This window comes from Haemorhous mexicanus, chromosome 12 (assembly GCF_027477595.1).
Source record: "Haemorhous mexicanus isolate bHaeMex1 chromosome 12, bHaeMex1.pri, whole genome shotgun sequence".
Classification (NCBI taxonomy): domain Eukaryota; kingdom Metazoa; phylum Chordata; class Aves; order Passeriformes; family Fringillidae; genus Haemorhous; species Haemorhous mexicanus.
In genome coordinates, this window is record NC_082352.1 from 6,107,541 (window position 1) to 6,135,452 (window position 27,912).

General features: G+C 42.8%; 1 protein-coding gene across 1 annotated transcript in view; it reads left to right on the plus strand.

The window, feature by feature from the left end:
• The first annotated feature begins 8,871 nt into the window (after positions 1 to 8,871).
• Positions 8,872 to 27,912, plus strand: part of LOC132333004 (hydrocephalus-inducing protein homolog) — a 237,921-nt gene continuing 218,880 nt past the window's right edge. Inside the window, exon 1 of the mRNA XM_059857731.1 lies at positions 8,872 to 8,929. Coding sequence (XP_059713714.1) covers positions 8,872 to 8,929 — 58 coding nt within the window. The remainder of the gene's footprint in view (positions 8,930 to 27,912) is intronic.

Below are 27,912 nucleotides of genomic sequence, written 5' to 3' on the forward strand. Positions count from 1 at the left end.
AAATTATTATGCTAAAAAACAAGCAGCACAGGGAATGTAACTCCTTAGGCTTGGGGAGTCCTTGTGGGTTCTATCAGCTTGTTGTTGAGAGAGGAATCAAAACCAAATTATATTATTTGGTCCAGCTTCCCTTCGTTCAAAGGGAGATGAATTCTGGAATGTTCACATGTGTGGGTGAGATTGCCAGTGCCTGTAAGAGCTCAGCCCTTGGCAAGGCAGCTGTGCAGTGCTGCACTGGTGCTGCAATAGTGCAGCAATATTGCACTCCTGGCCCCAAGTATTAACATTGACAGCAGGGTAAAACCTCTCTGTTAGCGCTACTGCAGATGGAGATAAGAGAGACAGGTAAGGACAGAGGGAGTCACCTCCCCAGCCTCTGTATCACTTTGTGAAACACGTTTTCCTTCCTGAAGTTTCTAGATATGCTAATTTAATAACCTAGATTGGATGGGACTTCCCTGGTAATTCCATTCCCTGCCAGCTTTGTGAAATTAATACTTGTATTCTCTGTTCTGCACAAAGTTGTGGATAACATTCAGGTGTGGATGTCCCCTGTGATCAGGTTTATACCTGAAGAGGGTTTTAAATATATAGCAACTGAGCAGCTTTCTGACAGCTACAGGGGAATCCAATTACTGTCTCTTCACCATCACTGCCCACTTTCCTTCTTGGCTGCCCTTTGAATGATGTGTTATTGCCTGTCTTCCCCAGCAAGGTCTTTATTCAGGATTTTTTTCAGAGCCTTATTAATGTGGGGATTAAATACAACACAAAGTTGTAACGTTATCACCAGAGGAACTTCTTCAGGCTGTGAATGGCTGTGCTGCCCTGGAGGTAAACAAAAAGTCCTGCTCATGTGCTTGTCACTTCCAGCATGCTTTATCCAAAAAGGTTCATTGGGGTCAGTGCCAAGCTACCAGAAGGACTTTATATATTTAGATATCTTTGTCATTTCCTCACATTAAACTCTCTTCACCTTAAAAAGACACCTCTCAACACGTCTCGACAATTTGTGAGTCTGTAGGTCAAACCACAGGTTAAAAAATTAAATAAATGTATTTAATATCACTACAGAGGAGACATTTAAACTGGATAGAGCAGATTTTCAACTTTTAATTCTTGCATCAGCTATGCAATTTGTTTTATCCTGTAACTGTAAATAAGGCTCAGTTAAACTCAGCAGTGTCTCAGGTGAGCTCTGTCCTTGTGAGTTTTAATGAAAATTTCAGTGTGGCAAAATAGTTTTAAAGCCTTCCACCAAATAAAAATATAGCAAGCAGAACATAAGGACAGAACACACCTCTGTCTTTGTCTGTCCCAGTCCTTCCACTTGTTCCTGGACTGCTCAACACTAGAAACATGCAAGGCTGAGGAGATTGCAGCTCCTGCTTTTGTCCCCTGTGGTCTCTGAAGCCAGGGATGAGTGAGCCATGACAGTGGTGCAGAGATCGAAGTAATTGCTGTTCAGGTGTCCAAAACATCACAATAATCCTGCAGGGCTTTAATACAAATCTGTGGGGTTTTTTCTTTCATGCCTGTTCTATGTGATATTGTAATTATTTCCAAAGAGTTTTTCTCTCTATTGTATCTTTTCCTCAAAGATGCAGGAGAGGTGCTAGGCAAGACTAATCTGTCATTAATATATTCCAGTGCACACTTTAGAAAAATCCCCCTCTGTCTAGGTCATCTATCTCGTTTTACTTGCCCAGGGCTAATGCAGGGCTGTGCTAATTATACCAGAGGATTCAGTCTTTAAAAGTGTCTGCTTGATGCTATATTTTCCCATATTGATTTTAAAATAATGCTGGCTCATGATGTTAATGTTCATTTGTACTCTACAGATCATTTATATATAGAAGATATCATGAAGAAAAGTGAAAAAAAATGTTTGAAATTGAATGACCCAACACAGTAAATTAGTGTTGGTATTAAAAATGAACTTCCTTTAAAGTATGTATAAAACACCACGTCCCAGTGAAAAAAGTGAGCATTATTGTGTTCTTAAAATGCTTCCAGAACTTCAGCTCTTGTTCAGCAATAAAAAGCAGGAGATGTTATAAGACATCTCCTGTTTCTTGAGAGAAAGTTTTGTCTCAGGAGAGAGAAATTGCAGCAGCAGTGGGAGGGAAGCAGGGGCAGAGCAGAGTTCCAGGGAAGCTCCTTGCCCACCTGGAAGCAGCAAATGCAGAGATTCTGGAAACCAGCCCCAAATTGCTTGAGTGTGTGGCATCTAATAAAGTGCTCCTGACATTTCCTCCTTGCTCTGATGGGAAAATGCATTTGTAGCAGCCTCAGAAGTCCTTCATTTAACATGTCAGTGTACACTCAGTTACCCTGACCAATGTTCCTGCAGCCTGAGCACCAGCAAAATGACCCTGAAATGCAGCAGGATTTCATCCTGGGCTAGTGCTGCATGAACCAGGGCTGGATTTGGGGGCAGGTACAACCACAAAGTAACACAGGAATAAAACTCTCAGTCTGCCTATGGAAATCTCATTCCCTTCCATGATCTCTGTGTCTGTGGGACTGATTGTGAAGCTGAAAGCTTGCTCATTGTCTGCAGGAGAATTAGTGCTCCAGTTAATCATCTTTATGGCTTTATATAAAATAACATGTTGGATTTTTTATGGTAATGATGTAACATTAGGGAAGAGAAGCAAATGCATTTGTGCTCTGCTTATTGTGTATGTGTGTGTGAATTCAGAACATTGTAGAACACTGGTTTCTGCAGTTGTCTAATGAGCAAAAGTAGCTTAATCCTGGCTTCCAGGATAGCCATAGACTGTCCATGCCCCTCTGCTCCTGTCACATTATTGCAAGGGATGGGTGGCCTGCCATTTAGGAGAATTATTTCTATTTTCACAGTCATAATGTGATTATATCTTCTCTCTTTAGCATGTACTTAAATGAAAAGGGAGATGAAGGGAGAGATGGCATAGAGAGACACAGGGAAAAAAATCTTCCTGGGATTCTCCTGATGCCATTATAAAGAGCCTAATTGCCTCTGGGCAGAGTCAAAAGGTCCAGAGTTGCTAGACAGTGTATAAATTCTCCCTGAAGAGTTATGATTATTCTCAGCAAATACAGAGCTCAAATGGCTGTTAGATCATCCATGATGACAGCAATCACTAAGGGGAGAGATTCCTTAATGACTAGAATCCCAAATTACTGCATTTTTTACATGCTATTCTGAATATTTCTCAATGCTATTTGTAACATAATTAACTAAGTTCATCATGAGCATGGAAAGCCAGAAGCAGTGTGATGTAGTGATAAGAATTTAGTATATTATAATTAGCACCAAAATGTTAGGTACGTGCTCCCTTGGCCATGTGAATTGAAATTATTTGACAGATCTTGGTGTCTGCACCACATCATGTTAAGGACTTGCTCTTGAACCATCCTTTTGAGGCTTTTCTCTGGAGATCCCTTCTGCTTTCCCTTTGGAACACTCAGCCTGGGCATACCTCTAACACAAGGGGGTTATTTTACCAGTATCTCAGTGAACTTTGCTGGTCTATGTCTGAACAAAGTGCAGATATCATCTCTCTGCTGCTGTGAGGAGCTCTGAGATGCACAGAGGTGCTATTGCTGCAGCTTCACCTTCCCTTCCAAATCAAGGAGGATTCTTGATTTGGTGGTGCTGCTCTGAGCCAGGGTTCACATTTGAACTGATGGTGTGTTTAGGGATGTGCTGGATAGAACATGCTGAATTTGTTTGTTCTTCCTTTGTGTTCTGCTCCTCAGTGGCTGGGATGGGACAAGTGGGCCCTCTGGAAGAACAAGGAGATGTTTGGTTTGCTTTTGGCAGGTGAATATCCAAAGCAGAGAGAATTCCAGTTCCAATTCTGGATAATTCCAGAATTCCAGAGACCCCAACGGGAAGAAGGCAGGAGGAGATGTGGGGAGGGTCACAACAGGGACTTGTGAGCTTCTAGATCAAACAGAGAGACTGAAAAGAGCAGACAGTAGGTACCAGGTGACAGAAAGGACTGAGAGAAACTTACAGAGGGTTAAAGGAGATGGGTTGGAGTTCCCACAGTTTCGTTAATCTGAAAATTGGGAGGCAAGAATGCACCTGTAGGGACACAATTAACAAAGGAAGAGTTACTTACAAACATTAATTTCTGCTCATCCTTCTTAATATCTGTATCTTAATAAATTCTGACCGTTTTTGGACTGTAACTCTTCTCAATGCTCTTTGGCAGGCTCATATAGGGCAGATCTGTCCTACACAGATCTGTCTCCAGGTGAGCCATTTGGAGTCTCAAGACAGAAGCTTTTTGCTCCTGTGTCCTTAATGAACTTCAGCTGAACAAAGAACTCCAGAATGTTTATTTGTTTTATCAAAAGGCTTGCTTTGAAGCTGTGAAGGTTTTGTGTCTCCCAGACCTGCACTGTCCCCACACAGTGCAGATCTGCTCCATTTGCTGTCGCTGTCCCCCACCAGGCTGGAGCCTGGGGAAGGGCAGGTCTCTCCAGGGAGAGCTGAAGCACATCCACGTGGGAACTGCTCAGTAAAACATGGTCAGTGGGCAGAGTAATGGGCTCAGGGAAGGGTCAGCCCCTGGGAGTTTGTCAGTGATGGAACGTGGGGCAGCCACCACAGACATTTATAATTGGTGTTGAACAACTCTGGGGCAGTGATTCCCATGATTTATTCCTGTCTGTTGGGCTGGAAGATGAGGGCCAATTAAGGAAGCTCTAAGTCACCATTAAAATAATATAAAGAACTAGGTAGTAGTGGATGAGAGCTACACATTTTAAATAACTTGCTATTGATTTTGCAAAAATTGATGCCATCAATATGGTGGGAGTAAGTCAGCACCATTATAAATTCAGCAAATATTCCTGAAGTAAACAAGGCCTCAAAGGACAGAGAGAAATCAGTGTGTCTGTTTGCAGTGGGAGGAATCATCTTAACAACAACAAAGTTTCAGGGAGGTCACAGATGATTTTTGGAGACACCATGCTGATGGCTGTAATTGCCTTTAAAATAAAGTTTTCTGCTACTTAAGACCAATTACTGCCAGTTTTGTTATTTGTCTAAAATTGCTTGGAAAGGGGCATAAACTGCTTCATATTGAAATTGATAACTCTGGAGCCTTGCAGCTGGTTAACCACATTTCCAATAGATGCAATTCATAATCTGAATATTCAAGTGCTTTCTATATTTCTGTATTGATCAAAATTTCTTTGTAAGTTATGCACAAGCTAAAAACTCAGCTATTTTACTTTATGCTTTTATAAATTGCTGACAATAAGGGGGCAGCTGCTTAGGAGATGTGTAGATATATAAATATATATAAATATATATAGTAAAATTAGGAAAGAAATATCATACTTTCATGGTAGAATGCCATGTCCTGGTGGAGGGTGTTATCTATAATTATATAAATAAGCATGTGAGTCCTACAAAGCAAGCTTGTGTCACTGAAGTAGGATTCTAAACCTCCCCTAGTGGCTAATCATTTCTAATTTAGAATTCTGCTGTTGCTCATGTTGCTTTAAGGGTGGAAATATCCCTGCAGAGCCCATTGCACTGAAGAACTGGGGTCTGGTTTATGGCTAAGCAAAAAAAGCAGTTTGGTTTTGACTGGGTGATGAGCTGGATTCCAGGAAAAGAATGCTCCCAAATGGAAGGGTCCAGGATGAATTGCCAGGGTGAATCTAGCAGTCACTGAACTTAACCTGCCTTTGCCCAGCCATGTGTAGGTACAAAAGGGCAAAAGGATTTCAGGGCAATCTCAAGCAACAATTTTACCGTGGCAAGCCACAGGAACAGGACAGATAGACAAAATAAAGAGTGAGTATTCACATTTCCCAAATGCTTGTGTTAAACTCACTAATCAAGGCCAACTCCTTCCTCCTCCATGCAGATAAAAAAGCTGGAACAAGGTGGGGTGAGGGAGAGACCTGACCCACTCCAAATGTCCCAGGGTGCCAAAAGTGTCCCCTTGTCCTGGAAACAGGGGGATGGTGCTGGGCTGCAAAGATTCTGTGGGTATTGGCTAAAGGAATCTGTGTTTCTTACTTCAGCCTCATTTTGGAACCAGAAATTAAGTCTCAAATGTATTTTGAGGAAGGTGGTGGACAATTATCTTTTTAACTTACAAAGGGAATACCCAAGACTGATTTGTGACTGCTCATGACTGTAGGAGTGATACATCTTTCCATAACATAATTTTCACCATGAAGATGTCCTATATCACTTTCATTGCCAATCACAGTGAAATGAGAGACAATAAATTATTTGCATAGTCTGCTGAAATGGTAAATTGCAGGAACCAAGGGCCCCTTACAGAAATGCTTAAATCACAGAATCATACACTCACAGAGTGGTTTGAGTTGGATGGGACCCTAAAAATCACACTTCCACCCCAGCCATGGCAGGGACACCTCCATTGTCCCAGGCTGCTCCCAGCCCCAGTGTCCAGCCTGGCCTTGGGCACTGCCAGGGATCCAGGGGCTGCTCTGAGCACCCTGTGCCAGGGCCTGCCCACCCTGCCAGGGAACAATTCCTCATTCCCAAGATCCCACCCAGCCCTGCCCTCTGGCCCTGGCTCCTGGCCCGCCATCTCCTTGTAAAAAATCCCTTTCCAGCTTTCATATTTTAATCTTCACTGAGATTCTTAACTTAACCTGGACTTAAACTAGTTCCATGAGGAGTCTGTGTATTTTCTCTGATTATGATAGAATTATTACATTATATGTCAGCATGTAAAAGACTATTTTCTTCTAACATATATTTTTGCCACCCAAGGAGCACTGACTGAGCTTTTTTTACAGCACAAAATCTATATGCTTGTTTATGAGCAGTGGATACAATAATAAGCTTCACTTCTGACTCTAAAGACCTGCAGATCTAAACTCCTTTTCTATATAACAGCTATCCACAGTGGTAGACACTAAGAAGAATAAGGTCATACTTAGCTAAGGTTTATGAGTGCAATTTCCTATCTAAATGAGAAAGCATTTCCATTTGAAGGCAAGGGGCTATTATTATGGACTCTCTTACTGTTTTTCCTACTTGCTATTATAGGCACTCTTCAGCTAATGCTTCCAGTGCATTCACTTACAAATGCAGTTCAGGTCTGCAAAACATCAAAGCCATAATGACACAATCTTTTTGAAGTCTTTTATCAAGCTGCTGAGGTTGACCTATTTAATTGTGCAGCCTGAGATGATCTGGATTGCCTGGAAGAACACACCCATGCTCTGAGGGGTTTGGTTTGTGCCCTGGAAAGGTTTACACAGGGTCACAGCCTTAGCAGGAGTAATCTGGTATTGCTCAGGTGAATTAGAGACAGTGCTCATGGCTCCAGCAGCTTGGGATCTGTTCATCCTCCAGAGAAGGCAAACAGATTCATTGCACATGGATTTCCTTGCTGACATATTTTGGAGTGTCCAGGACTTTACCAAAGGGCTACAGTACAACTCACAAGTGGGTTTTGTGCCATGGTGGGTGCTCATGGAGCTGCTACTAGAAAGCAGCTTCCTGTGATGGCCTCTGGCAGAAAAGTACTATTGTTCATAATTTTACAAAATGCAAGTTTAACATGATTTTTTGGAAGCAGTTTGTTTATTTTCATGCAACAGTTTGCAGTGTGATCAAAGAATGAAGAGGATTTGTATCTGAAGCCCATGCAGCATCCCGAAGGGCTGGAGCCACAATCAAGTCTTGGGGTCTACAGTTTGTCACTTCAAATCAAACTGAACTTGGATGTCTGCCACAGCTTTGATCTCTGTCCAATTGTGGTTCTCTGCAATCCTTCAGGGATGTTTCACAAAGATTAAGCATATCCGAATTCACAAAATTAGAGCAGATTTTATCAGAATTAACAAACCCAGTGCAGAGTTCTCTGAATGGAACTGAAGGCATGAGAATCCTCTACTTGAGCTGCTGACAGGAAGAAAATTGATCTCAGTCTATCTTTACAGTCGAGAGCAGAGTCAAATGCCTGATAGATTGGGTACATTGGCAACATACATCATTGCTCAACTGACTTTTTGTCTTTTTAATGAATATAATGTTCAAGGAAAGCGCAGGGATTTATAGCCCTTATTCATCATCTCAAATTTTAGCCAGGTTCAGCACAGAACAGAGGATACTCACAGCCATCTGATGGCTATTGAAGTGAACTGAATCACTGGCCATAGAATACCCACAGCCCCAAAATCTCATTAGAGGAATTTGGACAGACACACACAGGGCCATACAGAGCAGTCCAGAGATGACAAAGATGGTTTTTTTGATTTGTCAGATGTAATTGTCTGCAGTGAATTTGTATGCATTTTTCAAAAGATTTGCAACAGTTTAGCAAACTTGGAAAAGAACAATAAAAGCCAGATGTGGATAAAGGCTGGCTTAGAGGGACAGAACAATTCTTTACACTTTTGGCTATTGTGGCAAGAAAGGAAGAGAAAATTTTCCCACAATAAAGCATAAAATAACTTAGAGTGATGGTCTGACTTTATAATGGCAAAGTTATGAATTCAGTCTTTGTTTGATATGTAACTTTACAAATCAAAATAATCCACTGGGCTTCTAAGGACCACTTTTGCAAGCAAAGTTTAATACATGCAAGATTAATGTGTCTATTAAGCATTTTTCTTATGTCATTCTTATTCTTTTTATTCCCCGTAGAGTTTACCAGCATGTACGTGTATTTGTGTATTTTAAATTGGAATTAATTCACCACAGACTCTCAGTATTTTATTTCAGAGCATATTCCTCAGACATTTGTGTTTTAGGGTGAAGGTTACACTATATTGCCTCTATTTGGCCCAACCAGTGTTTGCCAAAGGGTTTTCTCTTATAAACAAAGGGAAATCACAGGAAAACAATTCCTTGACTTCCAGGAACTGAAGATGAATGCAGAGGACCCAAATGAGGTTTATATTGATCTGGCAGAACATGAAATCAAAGGTAAGGACAGAAAATGAAGTGAGGAGGGTAGTTGTTCTGAACTTTGTAGGCTGTGATTAAATTGTTATTGAGCACTGGAGCAGCCTGCCCAGAGAGGCTGGAGGATCTCCATCCTTGGGGGTACCCAGAGTGTGGCTGGGCACTGCCCTGAACACCAGGGCTCTGAGCAAGGAGGGCTGGGCTGTGAAGCTGCTGGGAGGCCCTGCCAGCCTCCACTCCTTTATGATTTTATGGAATGCAGTATTTGTGTCTGAACTAAGATTTCCAGGGATCTGTTTGGAAAATTAATCCACAAACACCAGAGGTTTATGTCCAAAAAGGAGGCAGAGGAATCCTTTTTCTTTATTTGCATAAAGGGAGAGGCCATAGGGCATTCCCCTGGGATATCTCAAATTTTTGGAGGACGCAGCCTCCCTTTTTATCCCAATTCCCAGCCACATTTCCCTTCTCTCTTTCCCCCTGGGCTGAGGTACTTGAGAAGTTCAGACTTCCCAATACGCCTGATCCCAAAGATTTCCCTCTAAGGTATAACCTCCCTTTTAATTTTTAATTCTTATGGAATTTAGGGGGTTTTCTTTATTTGTAAAAGCAAATATCTTTTCCCAATCATCAATCAGTGGAATCCTTCCCACTGTTTCTTTTATCTCCCAGTGCTACTTTTATCTACCAGCAGACCCACAGGTAGTTTGTAAAGACAAACCTGCCATTCCTCTCAGCTCCAACGTTAGCCTTGTTGTCACCTTAGAGGAGCCACCAGTTGCCATCTCTGCCCCTCAGCTTTAGAAAGTCCCATGTTCCACTTAACTCTGATCGGTGTGAATCTGTAATTTATACAAAATTCTTTCCTGGAGCTCAGGTTTTTCACTGTGAGGATCAGTTTTAAGGGGTGATGTACCCAGAGGCACAGAGCAGCTCCTCTCAGTGCTGTGCCCTGGAATGGAAACACTGGGTCCTACACAGTTCTCTTGCAGCAGCAGCAGCAGAGAACTTTCCCCTGGCTGCACATATCTGTGGGTATGTTTGAACAACACACTTTCAAAGGTGTTAGAAATGGACCAGACTCCTGGTACTGAAGTGATTTCAGCGTTTATTATAACAAAAAGAAAGGCCTAAAGCAAAGGGGCCGGGCAGGAGCCAAGGATGGAGCAGGGCCGGCGCTGGGGCTGCTCAGCAGGGATGGCCCCGAGGGTCCAGGGGAGCAGCACAGCTTCCCTGGCTCAGATCCCCCTTTTCAGCCTGTTCTTTGTCCCTCTGGATTGGGTTCTGTTTGGATCCTGCATTTGCATGAAGGGTTAAGGGGCCTGATCGGCCATTACAGCTCTGTGCAGGCCGGCTGGTGGCGCACTTACCGAGGTGTGTTGTGGCACATTGAGTGCTGTATTTCTTATACCTCCCCTTTTAACCCTTTTACAATATAACAACCAAACTAACAGCACATGCCTAACCATCTATCAACTATTGTACAACAGTTTCTAACCTATTTTTAACAGAAGGTGTGTGCAGGCTGCCCTGCTGTCCCACGTCCCCCTCTGAGGAGCATTTCAGCTCTCTGTGGGTGTGTTTAGGTAACACACATCCAAAGGTGTGTGCAGGCTGCCCTGCTGTGCCACGTCCCCCTCTCAGGAGCATTCCCAGTGTGGCAATGGCACAAGCCCAGGCACAGCACACACCAGCTCTGCCCCTCTCAGAGGATGCTCACAGCCCTCTCCAGGACACAGGGCCATGGCAGGACCTCCAGCCCAGTCTGAGCTGTCAGTGTGTGTCCTGAGGCCACAGCATCCCCCCAGACTGCCAGCTGTCTGTCTCAGTGGGTGATTTATCACCACAGCCACGCTCTTCACTCCAGAGAACTCAACAGAAGGAGTTACTCTCCAGAGAGGGGACAGTTTACTTTTTGCTGCTGCTCTCCTGGGGCTGCAGCCCTCCTGGGGCATTCCCAGCCTGCAGGCAGAGTGCAGTTTGTAACAGGAAAATGCTTGCTTTGCAATAGTTCATTTTAATCTCTTCTTCTTCCCAGTGATCTTCCTATAATGATCTAAAAAGTGAAGAGTGTGCTGCTGCTGCTTGGAACAGAGGGAAGATCAAAGGTCTGTGTACCTACAGGTTTTGTCTAGTTAGTGAGGTGGATGGGTAGCAAGGCAAGGACAGCAACTGCCAAGGAGAGGGAGAAGCACTGCAACTAAAAAAATCAGTAAAAAATTCACAAAAGTCTGAATTTACTGTTTCAGTCCTTTGTTGCTTAAAGGAAAAACAAAGCTGACAAAAGTCAAGACCCCTCAGAGATCTTTAGGAAACCAGTGGGGGGGAAATGGCAGCATGATTTTAGAGGCCAGAGGTGTCCCTGCACATTTTGATGAAAGCAGATGCACTTGGTGATCTAGTAAGATGCTAATTCCTGCTTCTTGTCCCTTCATTCAGACCCTCGAGGCATGTGTCTCTATCCTCTCCCCATTTATATGCAAGCAATTTAACTTCAGGTGAATCGTGAGTGATTCTGAAGGCCAGGGACTGATGCAGCCAGGGACTAATAATCCCTTAATTCTGCCCTGTTTGGTGTAGGGCACAGCCTGATGCTCTGTTTATTTCCACTGAAACTGGGAGGCTGCAGCATTCTGACCTCGTGCATTGTCTCTCCCAGGGATCTCATTCTGACTGCTGCCTTGATGTTTCAGACAACCTGAGATTTCTGTTTGAAGCAGAGTTTTGAGATTTTTGTTAAGAAAGCACACTTCTCATCAGGACCCAAAGGACAGAGAGAGGTGGTGTTTTTTTACTTATTCCTTCTTTCAGATCCCATGAATGAGCAGAAATGAATTTATTGTGTGGCTCTTGATTCCTAAATATTAAATGTTGAGAAACCTTTTGCAGTTTTCTGCTTTGACAGCTGGATTCTGAGCATCCTTGCTCATGCCATGGAAAAAAGTTCATGTTGATATTGCACTTGATGGCTGTGGTTTGTGATGTCTCCTGTCCAGCTGGATCCATCACACAGGATTGCATCCCTGCTCAAGCCCTGTCAGCTCAGAGGCACATCAGGCATTCTGTCCATTCCTGTTTCTGCAGCAGATCTCCATGATGGCTTTCTGCTTTATTGCTTTGGAGAGCCAAAATCCAGTTACTCTTTGGTTGCTTGGTGGATGATTTTATCCAAGATACCATCAATAACAGCTAGAGTCAAACTGACTCCAGTGAATTCCCTGCTGAACGCCTGCTAAAGACGGGAGGTTAAGGCAGGGTGCAGAGGACATTTCCATTTTGTAAGTGAGAGAATTAAGCAGGTTATCTGCAGTCCCTCTTCCTTTCTTTTTCTACATCTTTGGACTTTAAAGTGCATAAGCCAAGCTTGTTTCACAGATGGGCAGTGTAGGAGGTCAGAGATGGCTTTTAGCTAAAAGCATGATGTATTTTTGTGAAGGTTTTTATGAAGAGTTTTTACTTATTTCTTTCCAACCTTAGGAGACTGAGCTGATTAGGCAGTTCAGAAAATCATTCTGAAAGAATAAAGTTTTGTGGTCTGTTCCCAGATGGCTGCAAGTGTCCCACGTGGCAAACATTCAGGATGTTTCTTTTTGCAGATAAGTTTGTATTTTTGTTCTGATTTTTACAGTAGCCACTCATCAGTGAGGTTTTTGTAACATCCAAATAAAGCACAGATGTGTTTTAATCCCATTTGGAAGGATAGGGACTGAAAGGTTTAATCAACATGCAGAAGATCACAAGGGAAATCAGAACTAAAGCCTGAAAGGTAACCTAGACTTCAGTCTAAAGACTCCAAGCACAAGATCTCTTCACTTCAGTCTCTCTCCTCTGTAATTATGAAGTGGGAAATCCCAGAACGATGCCAAATCCTACCTGAAGTATTTTTAAAAGTAAAGCACGTTCTGAATAACATTTTGCATGTCCCTAAATCTCTACAACAAATCGTTGAGGTGAAATTTCCTAAAATATTTGTGTGAAATTTCAGGCTCTGCAGAAGCCAGTAAAAATATTCCCCCTGTCCCCAACAGAGGGAAGTGAATATATCATTATAGATAAAGCAAATTAGGAAGGTTTTCATCCTCTTCACCTGTGTAAATCTGGCTGCAAGGAGCTTCACAAGGGAGGGAATGTGGCTGGTGGCTCCAGACAGAGAGGAGACATTTATTTCAAGTCACAAGAGCCAAGAAACTGCAAGTCCAAAGCCCAGTGGGATATTCTTTCATCCTAACTACTTGTGCAGTGCCTGTCTTCAGCTGCCAGTGACCTTGGGTCTCTCCGTGGGGCCTTTCTGGCTGGCAGCAGCAAGACACAGTTTGTAGAACTAAATCTACCAAAAAAAAGAAGAAACAAACCCAATACAAAACAACAATAACAAAAAAAAAAAAAACAAACACAAAACCACAAAACAAAACAAAACAAAAAACCAAAAAAAACTCCAAAAAACAACCCAAACAATAAAAAACAAACAGGATAAGAAAAAATCTATTTCTTCCTTTAAAACTCAGGGACCTTAAAATTTGTGAAAAACATCTCCCATTTGAAAAATTATATCAAGGAATGAGATTGTTTTGCAGATTAAAGGACACAAGATGATAAACTAGTGATACATTTCAACAGCAATGGATTTTAGGGTGAGAAAAGACAAAAACAAATGAGTGCTGATGACATTAACACTTCAGCTGAACACAGTGTTCCACCAGTCATGTAATTGATCTGCCACATTTTAGCCCTGGCAATTTAAAAGACTAAAGTTTTGCTTTAACTAAGATTTTGAATCTAGGGAGAAACTGCAGAAAAGAGATTCAAAGATTTAAATTCACAGTGAGTACTGTTGGCTGCATGCTGGATTTTGAGGATTTTCTGGTTTATATAAAGCTAGCGAAAATTCTATCAAAAACTTTTCCCTTCCTAGGAAAAAAAAATAAAAAAGGCAGATTGTTTCCTAGCAGAGCATAAAAGAGGGATTGCTGTGTTTTCTATTAGAGCCACCAAGGCAGGTTGCACAGAGGACAGTAAATTTTGTTCATGCTGTGCAGACATTTTGAACCAGATGACAAGTCCAACAGCTTGGATTCTCTGGAAGGTGAGATTTCAGTGGCTCCAAATGAAAATGAAAAAGCAAGATTGAGGGACACCAAAGTGAAAGTCACTTGGATGAGTGACAAACACAAATCAATCAGGTTTATTATGGCCTGTTTCTCCTGTGGAATCCTGGGGCCAGGGAGGCAGGGTGCATGACAGGTATATCCAAAAGTGTCAACAAATCTACTGCCTTCAGCTCTTGTGTGTGTTCCCACCCAAGAGGAGCAGTGCCAGCACAGGAATAGCCTGTCTGCATCACTGGTGGCATATTCTGGGAAAGCAAAGGCACTGCCCTGGCACATCTCCCTTCACTTTCATCTCATTGTGCCATATGGTGGTGGCATCTCAATTCTGTATTGAAATGCAACGTTTGTTGTCTCTGCCCCCATCATCCAGACCCCCTTGTGAGATTTATGGCCGGTGAGGAGGAGGTTGGACTTAGGGAGGAAGGTGGGGGTGATCAGCAGTGGCCTCAGAGTGCAGTGGATGAGGTGCCTTGGCAGTTTGAGGGGGTGAGGAGCACAAAAAGGAAGGCTCAGGTGGAGAGATGCAAAGAAAGCAGCAAGAGGTAGAATTTCCCCTAGAGAAGCAGGTGGAGATGAACAGAGTGGAGAAGGTGGAAGGCTGGGCTCCTGGAACATCAGAAGTGACTGAAGAAGGGGCAGTGGGAGCACTCCTGTGTGCCAGGAGCCTGCAGTGCAGAGGCTGTCAGGGGGAAAAACAGGAGAGAAAATGCAGCCAGGCATCGCCTGAAGGTCACCTCAGCCTTGGACACTGCTCTGTGGAATTTAACAAAGTTCCCTTTGAAGGAAGACAGGTGGAACAGCGTCCTTAGAGGGGCTCCTCAAAGCTGTTTGAAGAGCCATGCAGGGGTTTATTTGTAGAGATGTTGCAGCAAGGAGTGGGGGCTGGCTCCTGATCCAGGAGCAGCAATCAGCGCCTGTCCTGTTCCTGCTCTGGGCAGGAGCACCACGAGCAGGGCACAAAGGGAGTCAGAGCACAGGGGCTCAGACAGGGGGCAGGTTCCTCACCCCTCTTCACAGAGCTCTGCTCAGTGACTGAATTACACTGGTGGGCTGTTCTTTAAATGTATTCTTTTCTTCAACCTCTTTTTCATTACACAGCCCCATAAAACCAGAAAAATTAAAAGCTACTTCTTCAGTAAGAGACACACAAATCTTTTTGTTGTTGTTGTTGTTGATGTTTTACAAAACCACACAACTTCTCACCCCATTGGACAACTGCACCCAGAGTCTGAATTTTATTCAAACCAGCATGAGTCAACATTAAAAGTAGCAGGAACACATGTTCCCAGGATATCCACATATTTTAAGGCAGAAGGAAGCTCAGGAAGAATGGGTTTCATATTTTTCCATATTTATTAGGTTTCATAATTTGTACAAAATCTTGTGTATATATGACAGAATATTCTACAACTCTTGGCTCTGTGTTGGAAGAATCTCTAGACTATAACTTGGACTTTTCTTTAGATAGGCAGTGCAAGTTCAGTTGTCATGCTCTGGATGGGAATCAGGATTTCTCTGCTGGGATTTTTGGAGCAGGGAATGCTCTTTAGAGGAGCACATATGTTTTTTTACTGTGAGGAATTTTCTGTCACTGCAGAAATGTGTTCTTTGCACACCCTCTTAGTCTTTCATTCCAGCCATTGGTACAGAGGAACCAATAACTCTGCTGGGTTTCAGCCAGTGTGGTGAATTTAATTTTCCAACACTGGACTGTCATTGCAGAGTTTCAAGGTAGTGTAACATTCCATAAAATCAAGCTGTTTATTATCTGGCAGAAATGAAAGAGCTTTGCTTTTCTTTATTCTGCCTTTTTTCCTCCACTTTGTACTAAGTGATAATATAAATCACATTTTGTACTTATTTCAGGAATGCGTGTTTTTGTTCTCCTGTGACGCTAAATAAATCTCCAAACATTAACTGTCCCCAAAATATTTGGGGGGGTTGCTTCTGCTTAGAATACAGACTTAGTCAACCCCATGGTGAGCAAATAATCTTTTTGTTACGTGATGAATCTGCAGGTCCTTCACAACAAAAGATCTCCTAAAGCACCAGGACCAATCCTTTAACTTGAGAAACAGTATATCAATAAAGGTCAGTGTGACAATGTGATTTATTGAAATGCTGTGCTGCTCCTAGCAGTTAGTATTTTATATTATATGATACACGGCAGGTGTTTTTCTTCTTATTTGGGTTCCCCACTGAAACCTTGTTCAACCTGTTTTATTATTTATTGTTGCCTTTTAGAGGTGAAAGAAGCCAATTTATTCAGCTTTCATAACCATTCCTAAGAGGTACAAAGAGGTTAAGGACTAACAGGAAAAATCAATTGGTTAATAAAATAGTTAATTGACTAAATGCTCCTTCCAGGAGGCCCTGGATGCAGACTGTGCAGAACCAGAGGAGGTTGCTTTAATTATAATGGCACCTCACTGCATAAAAGCCTTCACTGCAGACAAGGGTTTCAGACCTGAGTGAGCTTGTTCTGTTTGCACTGTTTACACATGGAACAAATCCAGGTACCATAATTAAGATTTTTCACAGCTTTTAGTATCTATTTCTCCCTTTTATCATCATGACAGATGACAAGGAAATGACAAAAAAATGACAAGGAAACGGAAAGATCAGTCATAGATTTTCACTTTAGATCTAGAAAGATTTTAAAGGTAAATGTATAAAACACTGACAGACAAATACTTCCCAATTCTGCCTCGTTCTGCTGGATTGTCTGGCAGGATTCTTAAAATTGGTTTTATGGTTCTATTACTTACAAAATCCAGGATTTTTAAAAGGCACAGGGAGGTGGGGAGTGACTCACTCTCTTTAACCTCTTCTGAATTCTTAGGAGAACATCCAAAACTGGATCTGGGCACAGTAATGCCGGGCTCTGAATGCCTCTCAGAGAAATACCCAATGTCCTCAGCTTGCTTTGGTGTGCCACAGTCACACCCAGAGGGAACCCCTGACACCTGAGCTCCCCACATCTCCCTGCCATGTTTAATGCAGTCATGAGCATGTTTTAAACAGGGATGTCTAAGGGACACCTTGGAAAGATCAAAAGATACTTTACAGTAGGGACCATAATTAATATTTTTCACAGCTTTTGGTATCTACTTTTCCCTTTTATGGTCATGGCAGATGACAAGGAAATGACAAAGAATAGCAAGGAAACTGAAAGATCTGTTGTAGATTTTTCACTTTAGATCTAGAAAGATTTTTAAGATAAATGTACAAAACTTCAGTCACTTTTTACCTATACATGCTGCATTGTACAGTATTGTAAATGTTTAAAAACAATATTAAATTAATTTAATTCATTAAAGAAAGAAAGAAAAGGAAAAAAAAGTTGCTTGTGCATTTCCTGCCCCAAGAGGCCAAGGCAAAGCAAGGTAACGTGGGATCTGAGTGAGAGCTTTTCCTTGGCTTGCCCTTCCCATCCCTCACCTCTGGAACCAGGAATCTACCATGAAACATTGCAGAGGTGAGTGATGGAGTTGCCTGACTGAGCCCATGATGAGGCACACAAGGTTGCAGGAGATTTGGGGTTGGTGAAGAATCACAATAACTGAGATGACACTCAAATCATGTCTGCAGAGTAACAGAACAAGAAGGTCACTGATTGATTAATGAGCTACTTGGGGGGCAGAAGAGAACAGCCTGAAATATGTTTGGAGCAGGATATGCACAAACTATTTACATTTTCCATCGTTATCTACAGCTCCTGTGATGGTGTAGCCCACCCTGTCATGCATTTCAAATTTCCTGGCATGAGGGTTGCTTTCCTTGTCTGAAAACCAGACAAAGCTGCTGGTGGAGTATTTGAAATAGCTCCAGCAGTTTAACACCCAGTTTTGGGAGCACCTCTGCTATTCTCACATGCCATGGCAGGGCCAGGGCAGCAGCAGCTGAGCCATCTCTTGCTCTCTTCCTTGTGACCAGCACCATGGCTGGGACTCAGAGGGGAAGCTGATATTCACTCCTGCTGAGCACCATCAGTCCTAGAGACACCAGGGGAAATGCAATACTCAGCCCTGGTAATGCTGGCAACATAATCTCCTGGGCCAATATGACATTTAATTTAAAATATTGATGTTATTGTATATCTGCTTATCAACAAAATGCCTCTTGAGGGTGAATTTCCTTCAGTCCAACCTCAAAATGGGGTCCACGTCACAGTTCCCCAGCCCAGGTACACACAGTGGCATTTCCCAGCTCTCACTCCCCACTAAGGGGAGTTCACAGAGCCTGTCAGCCCCCTCCAGCTCTAATTGGAATGTATTAAAAGCAAAATCTCTTTCAAGGAGGTGAGTTGTGCAGAGTGCTGCCTTTGCCTGGAAAGAACAAGTGGCACAGGTTGATAAAGGACACACTGTGCAGGGCTGGGTGCAGCACGACCTTCAGAGCTGCCTGGTGGTGACATTCAGACAGGAGAGACATTCAAACACTTGAGGTTAAAAGAAAGGGGACTTTGATTTAACAGCAAAGTAATGCATTGAAATTCCAAATCATGTAGGAGTCTGTTCAGGCTACAATTTGTCTTGTTTGTTTTTAATTTTAGATTCAATGTCAATGCAGGATTTTTAACTCTCTGGTTATGGCTCTTTATGCATATAATTCTCTAATGTAATTGTGATTTAATCCTCAATTTTATTAGGAGTCAAGTTAAAAGGTAGCAGTGTGTTATTCAGAATATTACCTTCACTGGTAATTTGAGCAAGCATCATGGCCTGGGAGCTGCTATTCTGAGGAGAAAGTGTATCTGCCTCTGCTGTGGGGAGCACCTTCAGGATGGAAAGCAAACACCAATGTTAAACCATCACCAAGGCTCCTGAGCCAGAACACCTCGTCTGCACAGCCAAAATGGGAGGTTTGTGTTAAAGCATCAGGCTCTGAACTGCAGTGGCTGAAGGCTGAGCTTTTCCTTCCTCTGTGGGAGTGGGGAACTGCAGATAAAGCAGAGAGGGCAGCTGGGAAGTAACTCCTGAAGCTGTGACAGCAGGATGTGACAGAGCTGCACATCCACCATCACAATCACAGGATCACAGAATCACAGAATCACAGAATCACACAATCACACAATCACAGAATCACACAGAATCACCAGATTGGAAAAGACCTTCAAGATCACAGAGTCCAACCCAGCCCCAACACCCCAACTAAACCCTGGCACCCAGTGCCACATCCAGGCTTTGTCAAACACACCCAGGGATGGGGACTCCACCACCTCCCTGGGCAGAACATTCCAGAACTTTATCACCTTTCTGTAAAAAACTTTTCCCTGCTATCCAACCTGAATTTCCCTTGGTGCAGCTGGAGGCTGTGTGCTCTGGTTCTGTCAGTGCTGCCTGCAGACAGAGCCCAGCCCCAGCTGAGCACAGGCACCTTTCAGGAGCTGTGAGAGTGATGGGGGCACCCCTGAGCCTCCTTTCCTCCAGGCTGAGCAGCCCCAGCTCAACCATCAGCTCTGCAGAGCCAGCAGTGTCACACCCAGAGCTTCCATGGGCTGTGGTCCTGTAACCATGACAAGAAATCAATTCTAATTTTAATTGTACTGCTCTAAAAAGCCCAGTGACAAACAGCTGGTAAAAGATTTTCTGAAAAGGGCTGTTCACATCCTTCATTATGAAAATTGAAATCATGACAGGCTCTGCTGGGCATGGTGCTTTGTTGCACTTCAGTTACCCTGGCCCAAAAAGTTGCAAACAGTGCTGGCTTGAGATGTTAAACACCAAAATATTTCTCTTTTTCCAGTGGCTTCCTTGTCCACAAAATTCATGCACTGACATTCTAGGACATGGTACTGAGGGAGCTGCTTCATTCGGTTTTGATCCCAAACAAACAGCTTGAGGTTTCACGTTGGATAATTGGGCTTTACCTGTATTTTAAACAAAAATCCTTCTCCTTTTATAAACTGCTTGAGTTGGGAGACATGCAGAGCTTTTGCTGAAAGAAATGCATTAATCCTTTTAAGTTTGATAAAAGGTTCCTTTGTACCACACTGTAGAGTTTCCTGCTGTGGGCCACATTTGTGTAGAATCTCCATTTGTGGGGAAAGAAAGATAGAGACTCCTTCTAATGGCTTGAAGGAAAGACTGATAAGGGAAAGTGCTACACACCTGGACTTGAAAATGGAAATATCCGGGGGGGGTTCACTGCATTAATTGGAGTTAATGGACATGGTCAGTCCATTTCCTTTTTATTCCACAGGCGTGCCCCCAGGAGCTGAAGGTGCTCACCCTTTCTTTGAGGCTGGTGCTGTAGGAAGCCCAAAATTGATCCTTTGCAGGGACAAGGGAGGCCCTGCCATGCCCTCTTTGCCTTGTTCTGCTGCTGTGTCCACTGCAGAGGCATCCTGGGCTGGACAGTGACATGGAAGGCATTGCAATAATCTGCTGCCAAGAAGCAAAGAAAAATGCCTGGTCTCTTTTGTTTCAAACCCAAACTGGCCTGGATTTATTTTGGCATTTCTGGCGCTTTGTTGTTAAGACCAGACCAGTGCTGGGCATTGCTGGGCAAGCTGACATTCAATATTCCTGACTCACTGTATCCCACACATCAACAGTGACCAGTGTCCAGCCTTTTAGACTACTGCTGTCCATTGATCAGCTATTATTATTATTATTATTAATAATAATAATAATAATAATAATAAAAATAATAATATAATTTCTCTGTCTCTTCTTATTTAGAATACTCCCCTTTTGCTAGCCTATTTTTACTCCACTATTTAGTGGAATAAACCACTTTTACCCCACGATTTAGTAGAATAAAATATTTTGATTTTCTCTTTAGACAAATGTGTACATGTGTACAGAAGCTACAGTAAAACATGGCACAGATCTTCCAGGCACAGAAAACTTAGTACTGCGTGTTGAGCTTGTATCTGCACCCAAATTCAGTCCCCAAACCAGTGCAAGCCAACTTTTTACAGATAAGTTATATTTTACATTATGAATTGATCTAATAGAAACAACAAACTTGTTGTTATAACACAAGCAGGGAATGAGATCCCTGTTCCTGTGTGTTGTACAGCATTAGGCAGCAGATGAAAATACCAAGGAAAAGGTCAAAGAGTGAAGTGTTGGGAAACAGTGCTGGCCAAAATGTCCTCTCCATCAAACAAGCTGAACCTGGGCAGGTGCCTGCTCTGCCTTGTCCAGAGCTGGTGTAGCCCCTTCTCCAGCCTCCTGCTGCTGCATGGGACTCTTGGAAAAAACATCCCTGTCCATTCCAGCTTTTTTCATGATGGACTCCCATAAATTTCCTGCGACCTCTTAGAACCAGCTCCATCCAATTTTGTTACCTTTTCTGCTGCTTACAGCGAATACAAGACATCTCAAACTCTCTTCTCAGTGCGTGCTGAGGCAGGAGATCATCTCTGGAGGCTTCTCAAACACACCACGTGTGCTCCTGTGCCACCAGCACTGTTAAACCTCAGCCTCACACACACAGAGCGAGCAGCCACGACACAAATACTGCCCCTGTGACTCAGTTTGGCCAAAATGACCCCTGCTCTGGCAAATCCTCTTGGCTGAAGCTTAGAGTTGAAGAGAAGCTCAGTGTTTTCCTGCACAAAGATATTGAGTTTATTGTATTCTCAGTAACTCTCAGAATGTACACATTCTTGCCCCCCATTAAATGGCTCCATAGCATTGTTTATGAAAAAAGGGGAACGGTGACTTCATAGGAAAACAAACAAATAGAAAAATATCAACATGCCCTTGTTTATGCATTGGGGGATGGCTGGCACAATAATTAAAAAAGAAAACCTTGAGGATCAAAAAGGATTTTTTACTGTCCATTTGGGGGATAGCTGGTATCTCAGAATGCCCCAGGAAACTCAGCTGCTGCCAGATTCCACATGTGCTTTGGGTTCTGCTCCTTCTGCTGAAGTCTGTGAAAAAATTATCAGGTAACATAGAAAACAAAATCTTTTTTAATTTTTTTAATGTAGATGGTAAGTTCATGTGAGCTACATCCTGCTGGGAAAGTATTATGTAAAACAAAAATAAAGTGATTGTTGAAGGGTTTGAAGAAGGCAGGAGAAGCATTAATGACAGGCAGTATCACAGCCTGTGGTGACAGTGCCCAAAAATTTGTAGTTTTAAAGAACCCTGCAGGTGGATCTTTAAATGCAGAGAAATCTGTATTTTGGGATCTTCAGATACCCTCAGATGCTCTGTAAGTACACAAAAGGTGTACTTACATTTCTTCACCAGGTGAAATTGCATGGGAATATTTCTGAGGTGTCTCACCATACACTGAAACCAGATGAACCATGAATATTCACAAGGACCATTTTAAAACACCTCCAACTCACCAGAACTCCCTGAGACCCACCCTAACAAGGTGTGGCCTCCTGCCTTAGGAGAAATGTCCTTTCTCCACAGATATTAACCACGCTGACTAATGTTCTTTTGAGTGTTGGATTCACCCTCCCCAGCAGCACAAAACAATTCAGCCCTGGAAGGTGATGCTAACAGACTGATGATCTTATCACTGAGATGGCAAACTTCTGGCTGGAGCTGCTTTGAACCTTTTCCCTTTCAACCTTTGCAGCTGAAAATGTGACTTCAACAAAATAAAATTAAAATTACGCATGAAAAAGTCCATTTTATCAAAATGTGATCCATGAGGGAAAGTGAACGAATTTCAAAAGCAATAAGCTGGCTTGGAGTTTAAAGGGGTTTTTAATTATTAAAACCTTGTGGGATATACATTTTTGCACCATTCATTGAACTGTGGGTGCAATTTATTTAATAGGCACACATTTTACTGGGCAACTTACACCACCAGAAAAGGATTTCAAGCCTCAGCCAAGTGGAAAATCTATCCCAAGGTATCTGTGTTGCCTGGTAAAAGTAGGAGATTTAAACAGTCGAGATCCAAGCTGACTGTGAAAGCACCTACCACTAATGTAAAGCTATGCAGTTCTTAAATGATGCTGACAACCCTCACAAACCTTTAAATAGCCATTTCCAAGCTGGCAGATCCAAATTGCAGGAAAACAAAGTAATCACTCAAGGAATTCTTTGCAAATTAAAACAGTTCCTTCTTGTTGCTTTGTGTTTTGGAGCTTCACACACAATAATACAGCATCAGAAGCCATTTGCCTATTTCTTTTTGTACCAAGTACTTTTTCTGCAAAAGTAAATACTCTGTCAGTAATGAGAATAAATTGGTGGTGCATAATGCAGAGCACAAACAAGAACTGTACATTTTACAGCTGATCCATGAAATAAATAATATATCTGTGCATCTCTTATTTTTATGTCAAATAAGACAAGGAGTTACTTCTTCTATCACTTCTGCCCCCTGTAACTGCCTGAATGACACCCTTGTTGGGTTTGAATTTGTGTAAAGCCCAGCTGAAGGTCAGTACACCTTGTGAGCTGTTAAGGGTGCTTACAAATGATCCAGAGTTTGTGCTGCCTCTCCACAAAGGGTGATAGACAGAGATCCTTCCCAAAATGGAAAGAGGAGAGTCCCCGGAGAGAAAAAGCCCCTGCAGACGTTTATGCAACCCGGAACTCGTGGCAGATATAAAAATAAACCCAGTCTCTGATCCATGCCTAAAGAAAGGCTCACAAACAAGGCACTTCATGGTGGGAATGTGAACTTGGAGAGCAGCAGGAACTGAGATCACAGAGGGCAAAATGCAAATCTGACAACCCAGGAGCTCCTCAGAGGAAAAGAGACAAAGAGGCTGAGCCTGTCCCTGCCTGTGGGGAGAGCCCAGCCCCAGGTGAGGGACGAGCAGGACCTCCAGGGACATTTCCCTGGCAGGGCAGGGGTGACATCCCTGCCCTGGGGCTGCTGCAGCCACACCACCCAGACCTGCTGGGGCCTTCCTCCAGCCCAGGATTGCACTCCTGGTACTAAGAAGGGAAAGTATTGGCCAAATCATGCACAGATGCTTGAGTAATTGAATATAGTTTTTGATACTCCTCTGAAGAAGAGGCATTGCTCTGTCCTGTTTTGAAGACCTACTTCCAGTTCTTCCTTCCCATAGCTGTTCCCTGGTGCTAAGGTCACAGCCCACCAGATTAGCAGAAAAAGATTTGTAAGTTTATTTAATTTGTATTTTAATAATTTTAATAATAATTTTAGGCTTTGATTCCATTTTTAAGAGCTCGACAGAGCTCCAGGAGTGTTTGGACAATGCTCAGAGGCACAGGGTGGGATTGTTGGGGTGTCTGTGCAGGGCCAGGAGTTGGACTGGATGATCTGGTGGGTCCCTTCCAACTCTGGATATTCTATGAAAACAGCACTCCTGTATGTGAATAACTGGCTACATCCTTGGTTATGCATATTCATACAGCCACCATTAAAGCTGCAGAGTTAAAAACTAAGCACACCTTCTGAGAGGGACCAAGTGGATTTTTATTTATGCCTCAACATATGTTATACATGAGGCAATAAATTACTTGAGGGGCTGTACACTGTCCTGGGGAGACTTCACCTGAACCTCAGGGCAGAGAAAGCTTCCATAATTGGGCTGCAAGGGTATATCCAAGATCTTCACTGAGCAAAAGTGTTCCAGGCATTCTAGCATATGGAAAAATAAATCCATACATATTTTTTGGTAATGTCCAGTTGAGTGAGGAAAACTGTCAGTGTGAAATGTTAAAATGGGATCAGCTGTGCTGGAACACTGCATGGCAGGGTTAAAATTACTGGGGTAATGAGCAGGAAGTGAGAGGGAAGTATTCCATCAGATAATGGATACTGGGAATATTTAAGGGTCCCCAAAACCAAAACCCTTCAGGAGCCAACTCTTATCAAAGGGAACAATCTGGGCTGTAACATCCATGTGCAAACAACCAGTGGATAAAGTAAATTGAATGTTAGCTGTCTGCAGTTTGGGGAGCCTCACAAGTGATGGGCATCCAGTTGTTTCCTGCAGAGACAGAGATGTGTGTGTGGGTCCTGGCTGGCTCTGTAATTCACTGACACCTGGCTGACCCTGAGCTCTCAAGCCCCAGAGAAAAGCCAGGCATTTGGCATAATTTGGTAACTTTCTCTGAGATAACGTGTCAGAGCATTTGGCTTTAACATTTTGGCTATCTCATTCTTGTACTAAGAAAAGGTGCAAGAAGCCTGGGCTCTGTGCTTTTTTCAAACCCAGTGGGTGGCTGGGCACCCACCCAGCAAAACCAGCTCAGAACAGGAATGTCAGTGACTCCCACTTCACCTTTCTCTTTTGCATTCCTGGCTGCACTCACAGGAGTTCTTGTCAGAAAGCTCACCTTGGCAGGAAGATGAAAAACAGAGAGCAGGAAGTAGGAGAGGCATTTTATGGCATGGCCTTCAGCCCTTTATTTTTGAAAGGATCTTTCCTGCAATTTGTGTCAGTTTGAGTTAGAAGTGTGTGTTAGTTGTGCCCTTGAGATGTGGAGCAAGTACTGATGATAGCAAATATTCATCTCTGGCAAACATTTCACTGAAATGAGGGACTGACAATTTATTAAAGCTAATTTCCTAAGTCACATCCAAATCTCTCCCCATTCATTCAGCAAAAGCTGCAGTAGTTTAGGGTAAGTACCAACACACAAACCCTTTTAGCATTATTGCTCTGTTCACTGGGGGGACTCCTAATGAAACAAATGGATTTTTAAAGATGTGCATTACAAAGAACACAGTAGTATTGGTGGGGAAGCCTGAAATGGAAGACAGGTTATTAAATTAATAATACCAATAATTGCATCAGCTGCTGTCTCTTGAATACCTTCCTAATGTGGTACAAGATTTGGCCGTGGGGCTCAGGGCAGCACGCTCTCTTTTCTCACATTTGGTGCACAGCAGATGTTGCTGGAGGTCCTGAGCTGGTTTTTCTTAGACCTGGGGTCCCTGCAGCTGAGCTAAGGAGCAGCTCAGAGCTCAGGACAGGAAAACCACTCAAGGCTGAGCCTAAATCCTCCCACAGGTCTCCCAATGCAACCCAAATTCACTGCTGCCACTGCTGCTGAGTGATTGACCCCCAGACCCAGCAGCTTAAAGCCATCCCCTCAGGTATGTATATATAATGATACAGTTCATTTCCCTCTGCATTATGATGCAGGAATCACAGTCAAACATTAGGGAAACTACATGCTTGGAAGGTTTTTCAGTGGAAATCTTGGGCTGGAAATAAATTTGTTTTATTGCTGCTAGTGGTTAAAAATCTGTCATCAGTTTGGAAGGGACAGAAATATGCAGACAGTTCTCCAGATGATGCCAGAAGAACCATTTTAAACTTTTTTGATAAAGACACTTGCAGAAACCCACACAGATTACAGTAACAGTGATGATAAGCTGATACAAGCCTTGTTTTTCTTCCCTGGTGACATATTGTATTTTCTATATGAATGGGGATACAATTTGACATGATCCATTTGGCCATCTTCATTAACAGCCGAGTGTGGCAAGAGAAAAATGAAACACTGCAAATGTGTAATGAAAGATAAAACAGTAGGTAACTTCTGATAAGCATATTATGGCTCATCCATCTTGAGAAACCTGAGTTTATGAACTTTTCTTCAGCAGCTGGGGCATAAGTGCTCTGACTAATAATAACAGAAGTTGAGTCCAATTGCTCCCTTCACAGAAGAGATATAATTCAAAATTATCTGAACCAATGAACCTGCTTCACATTGCATTCATTTTCAAAACTACTTTTTGAAAAGCCACATCCTGAACCTGAACATTATCATCTTCAGCCACTAATCTCCATTCCAAAAGCCCCAAGCTGAGCAGAGCAGGACCATCAGTGTAATTATTGTACATATATTTCTATTGACACTCTCCAGGCTTTTTTCAGCCAGTGGATTTGAGCTAAGTGTGTATTGTCAAGGTTGTTACCTCTTTGGTTAGTGAGAGGTGTGTAATGGTTCTCCTCAGAGAAGAACAAAAGAACAATCTCCTTGGTCTCTTGTCCTTCTAAAGGGACACACATCCCCACACAGCATTTTTTGTAACCTGTATTTTCTTGCTGGAGATATAATTAACATGTCACTGAACTGTCCTTGGTGTGTCCCTTGGACTCACAATGCATCACATGAGATAAACTCAGAGTGTCACCTGAATGATTGTGAGGCTGTATTGTGTGACATTTCATTTTAAATTGAGAAGGCTGGATGTGTGTGGCTGCTTTTTTTTTTTTTTTTTTTTCCTTTGGAAGAAGAAACAAAAATCAATTTACAAGCAGCAAATATTTTCTTTCATAGTGAGGACACCTCTGGCCTTAATTTGGGCAGCTGGCCAGACAGCAGCTACTAGCTGAGATTTATAGCTGCTCTTTAATTTCCTTGAGTAGCATGCACACAGATTATCCTGTGTGAGCACAGATTCTGCTCCTGTGGGGAGCTGTGGTGCAGTTAATTGGCCATGGCATTTGGAGGCAGGAGAGCTGGTCTGAGTTCTGATTCTGGGACTGACTGTCACTTCAGGAAAGGCACTTTGTGTCTGAGTGTCTGAACTAGAGGCACTAATATCAGCGTGCTTTACCAATAAATGAGCAATTAAAAAGTATTAACATCAAATAACTGTGGCCAGCAATTTCAATGTAGATGTATCATTCCCTGAATATAGCTAATTATTATCCCAGTGTCAGCCTTTGCCTCTCCATGAATTTACTTTCATTGGCTTTGTCACTTTCTAGCTGTACTTGGATGTTCTGACTCAGCTCCTGTTAAACTCAATTTTTAAGTGGATCTGCACAGTAAACCTTGCAACCTTTGAAGGCATTCTGGGCTTGGACAGCTGGGCCAGATGCATTTCCTGCCAGGGCTGGTCACAGCCCAGGATTAGGGGCACCCTTGGTGCAGCACACACAGTGCCCTGGAAAACAATGCCCCCTCAAACAGTGGAACAGCTGTGGGACAAAAAAGGCTCTGTGGTGTTTATGGTCTGCTTAACTGC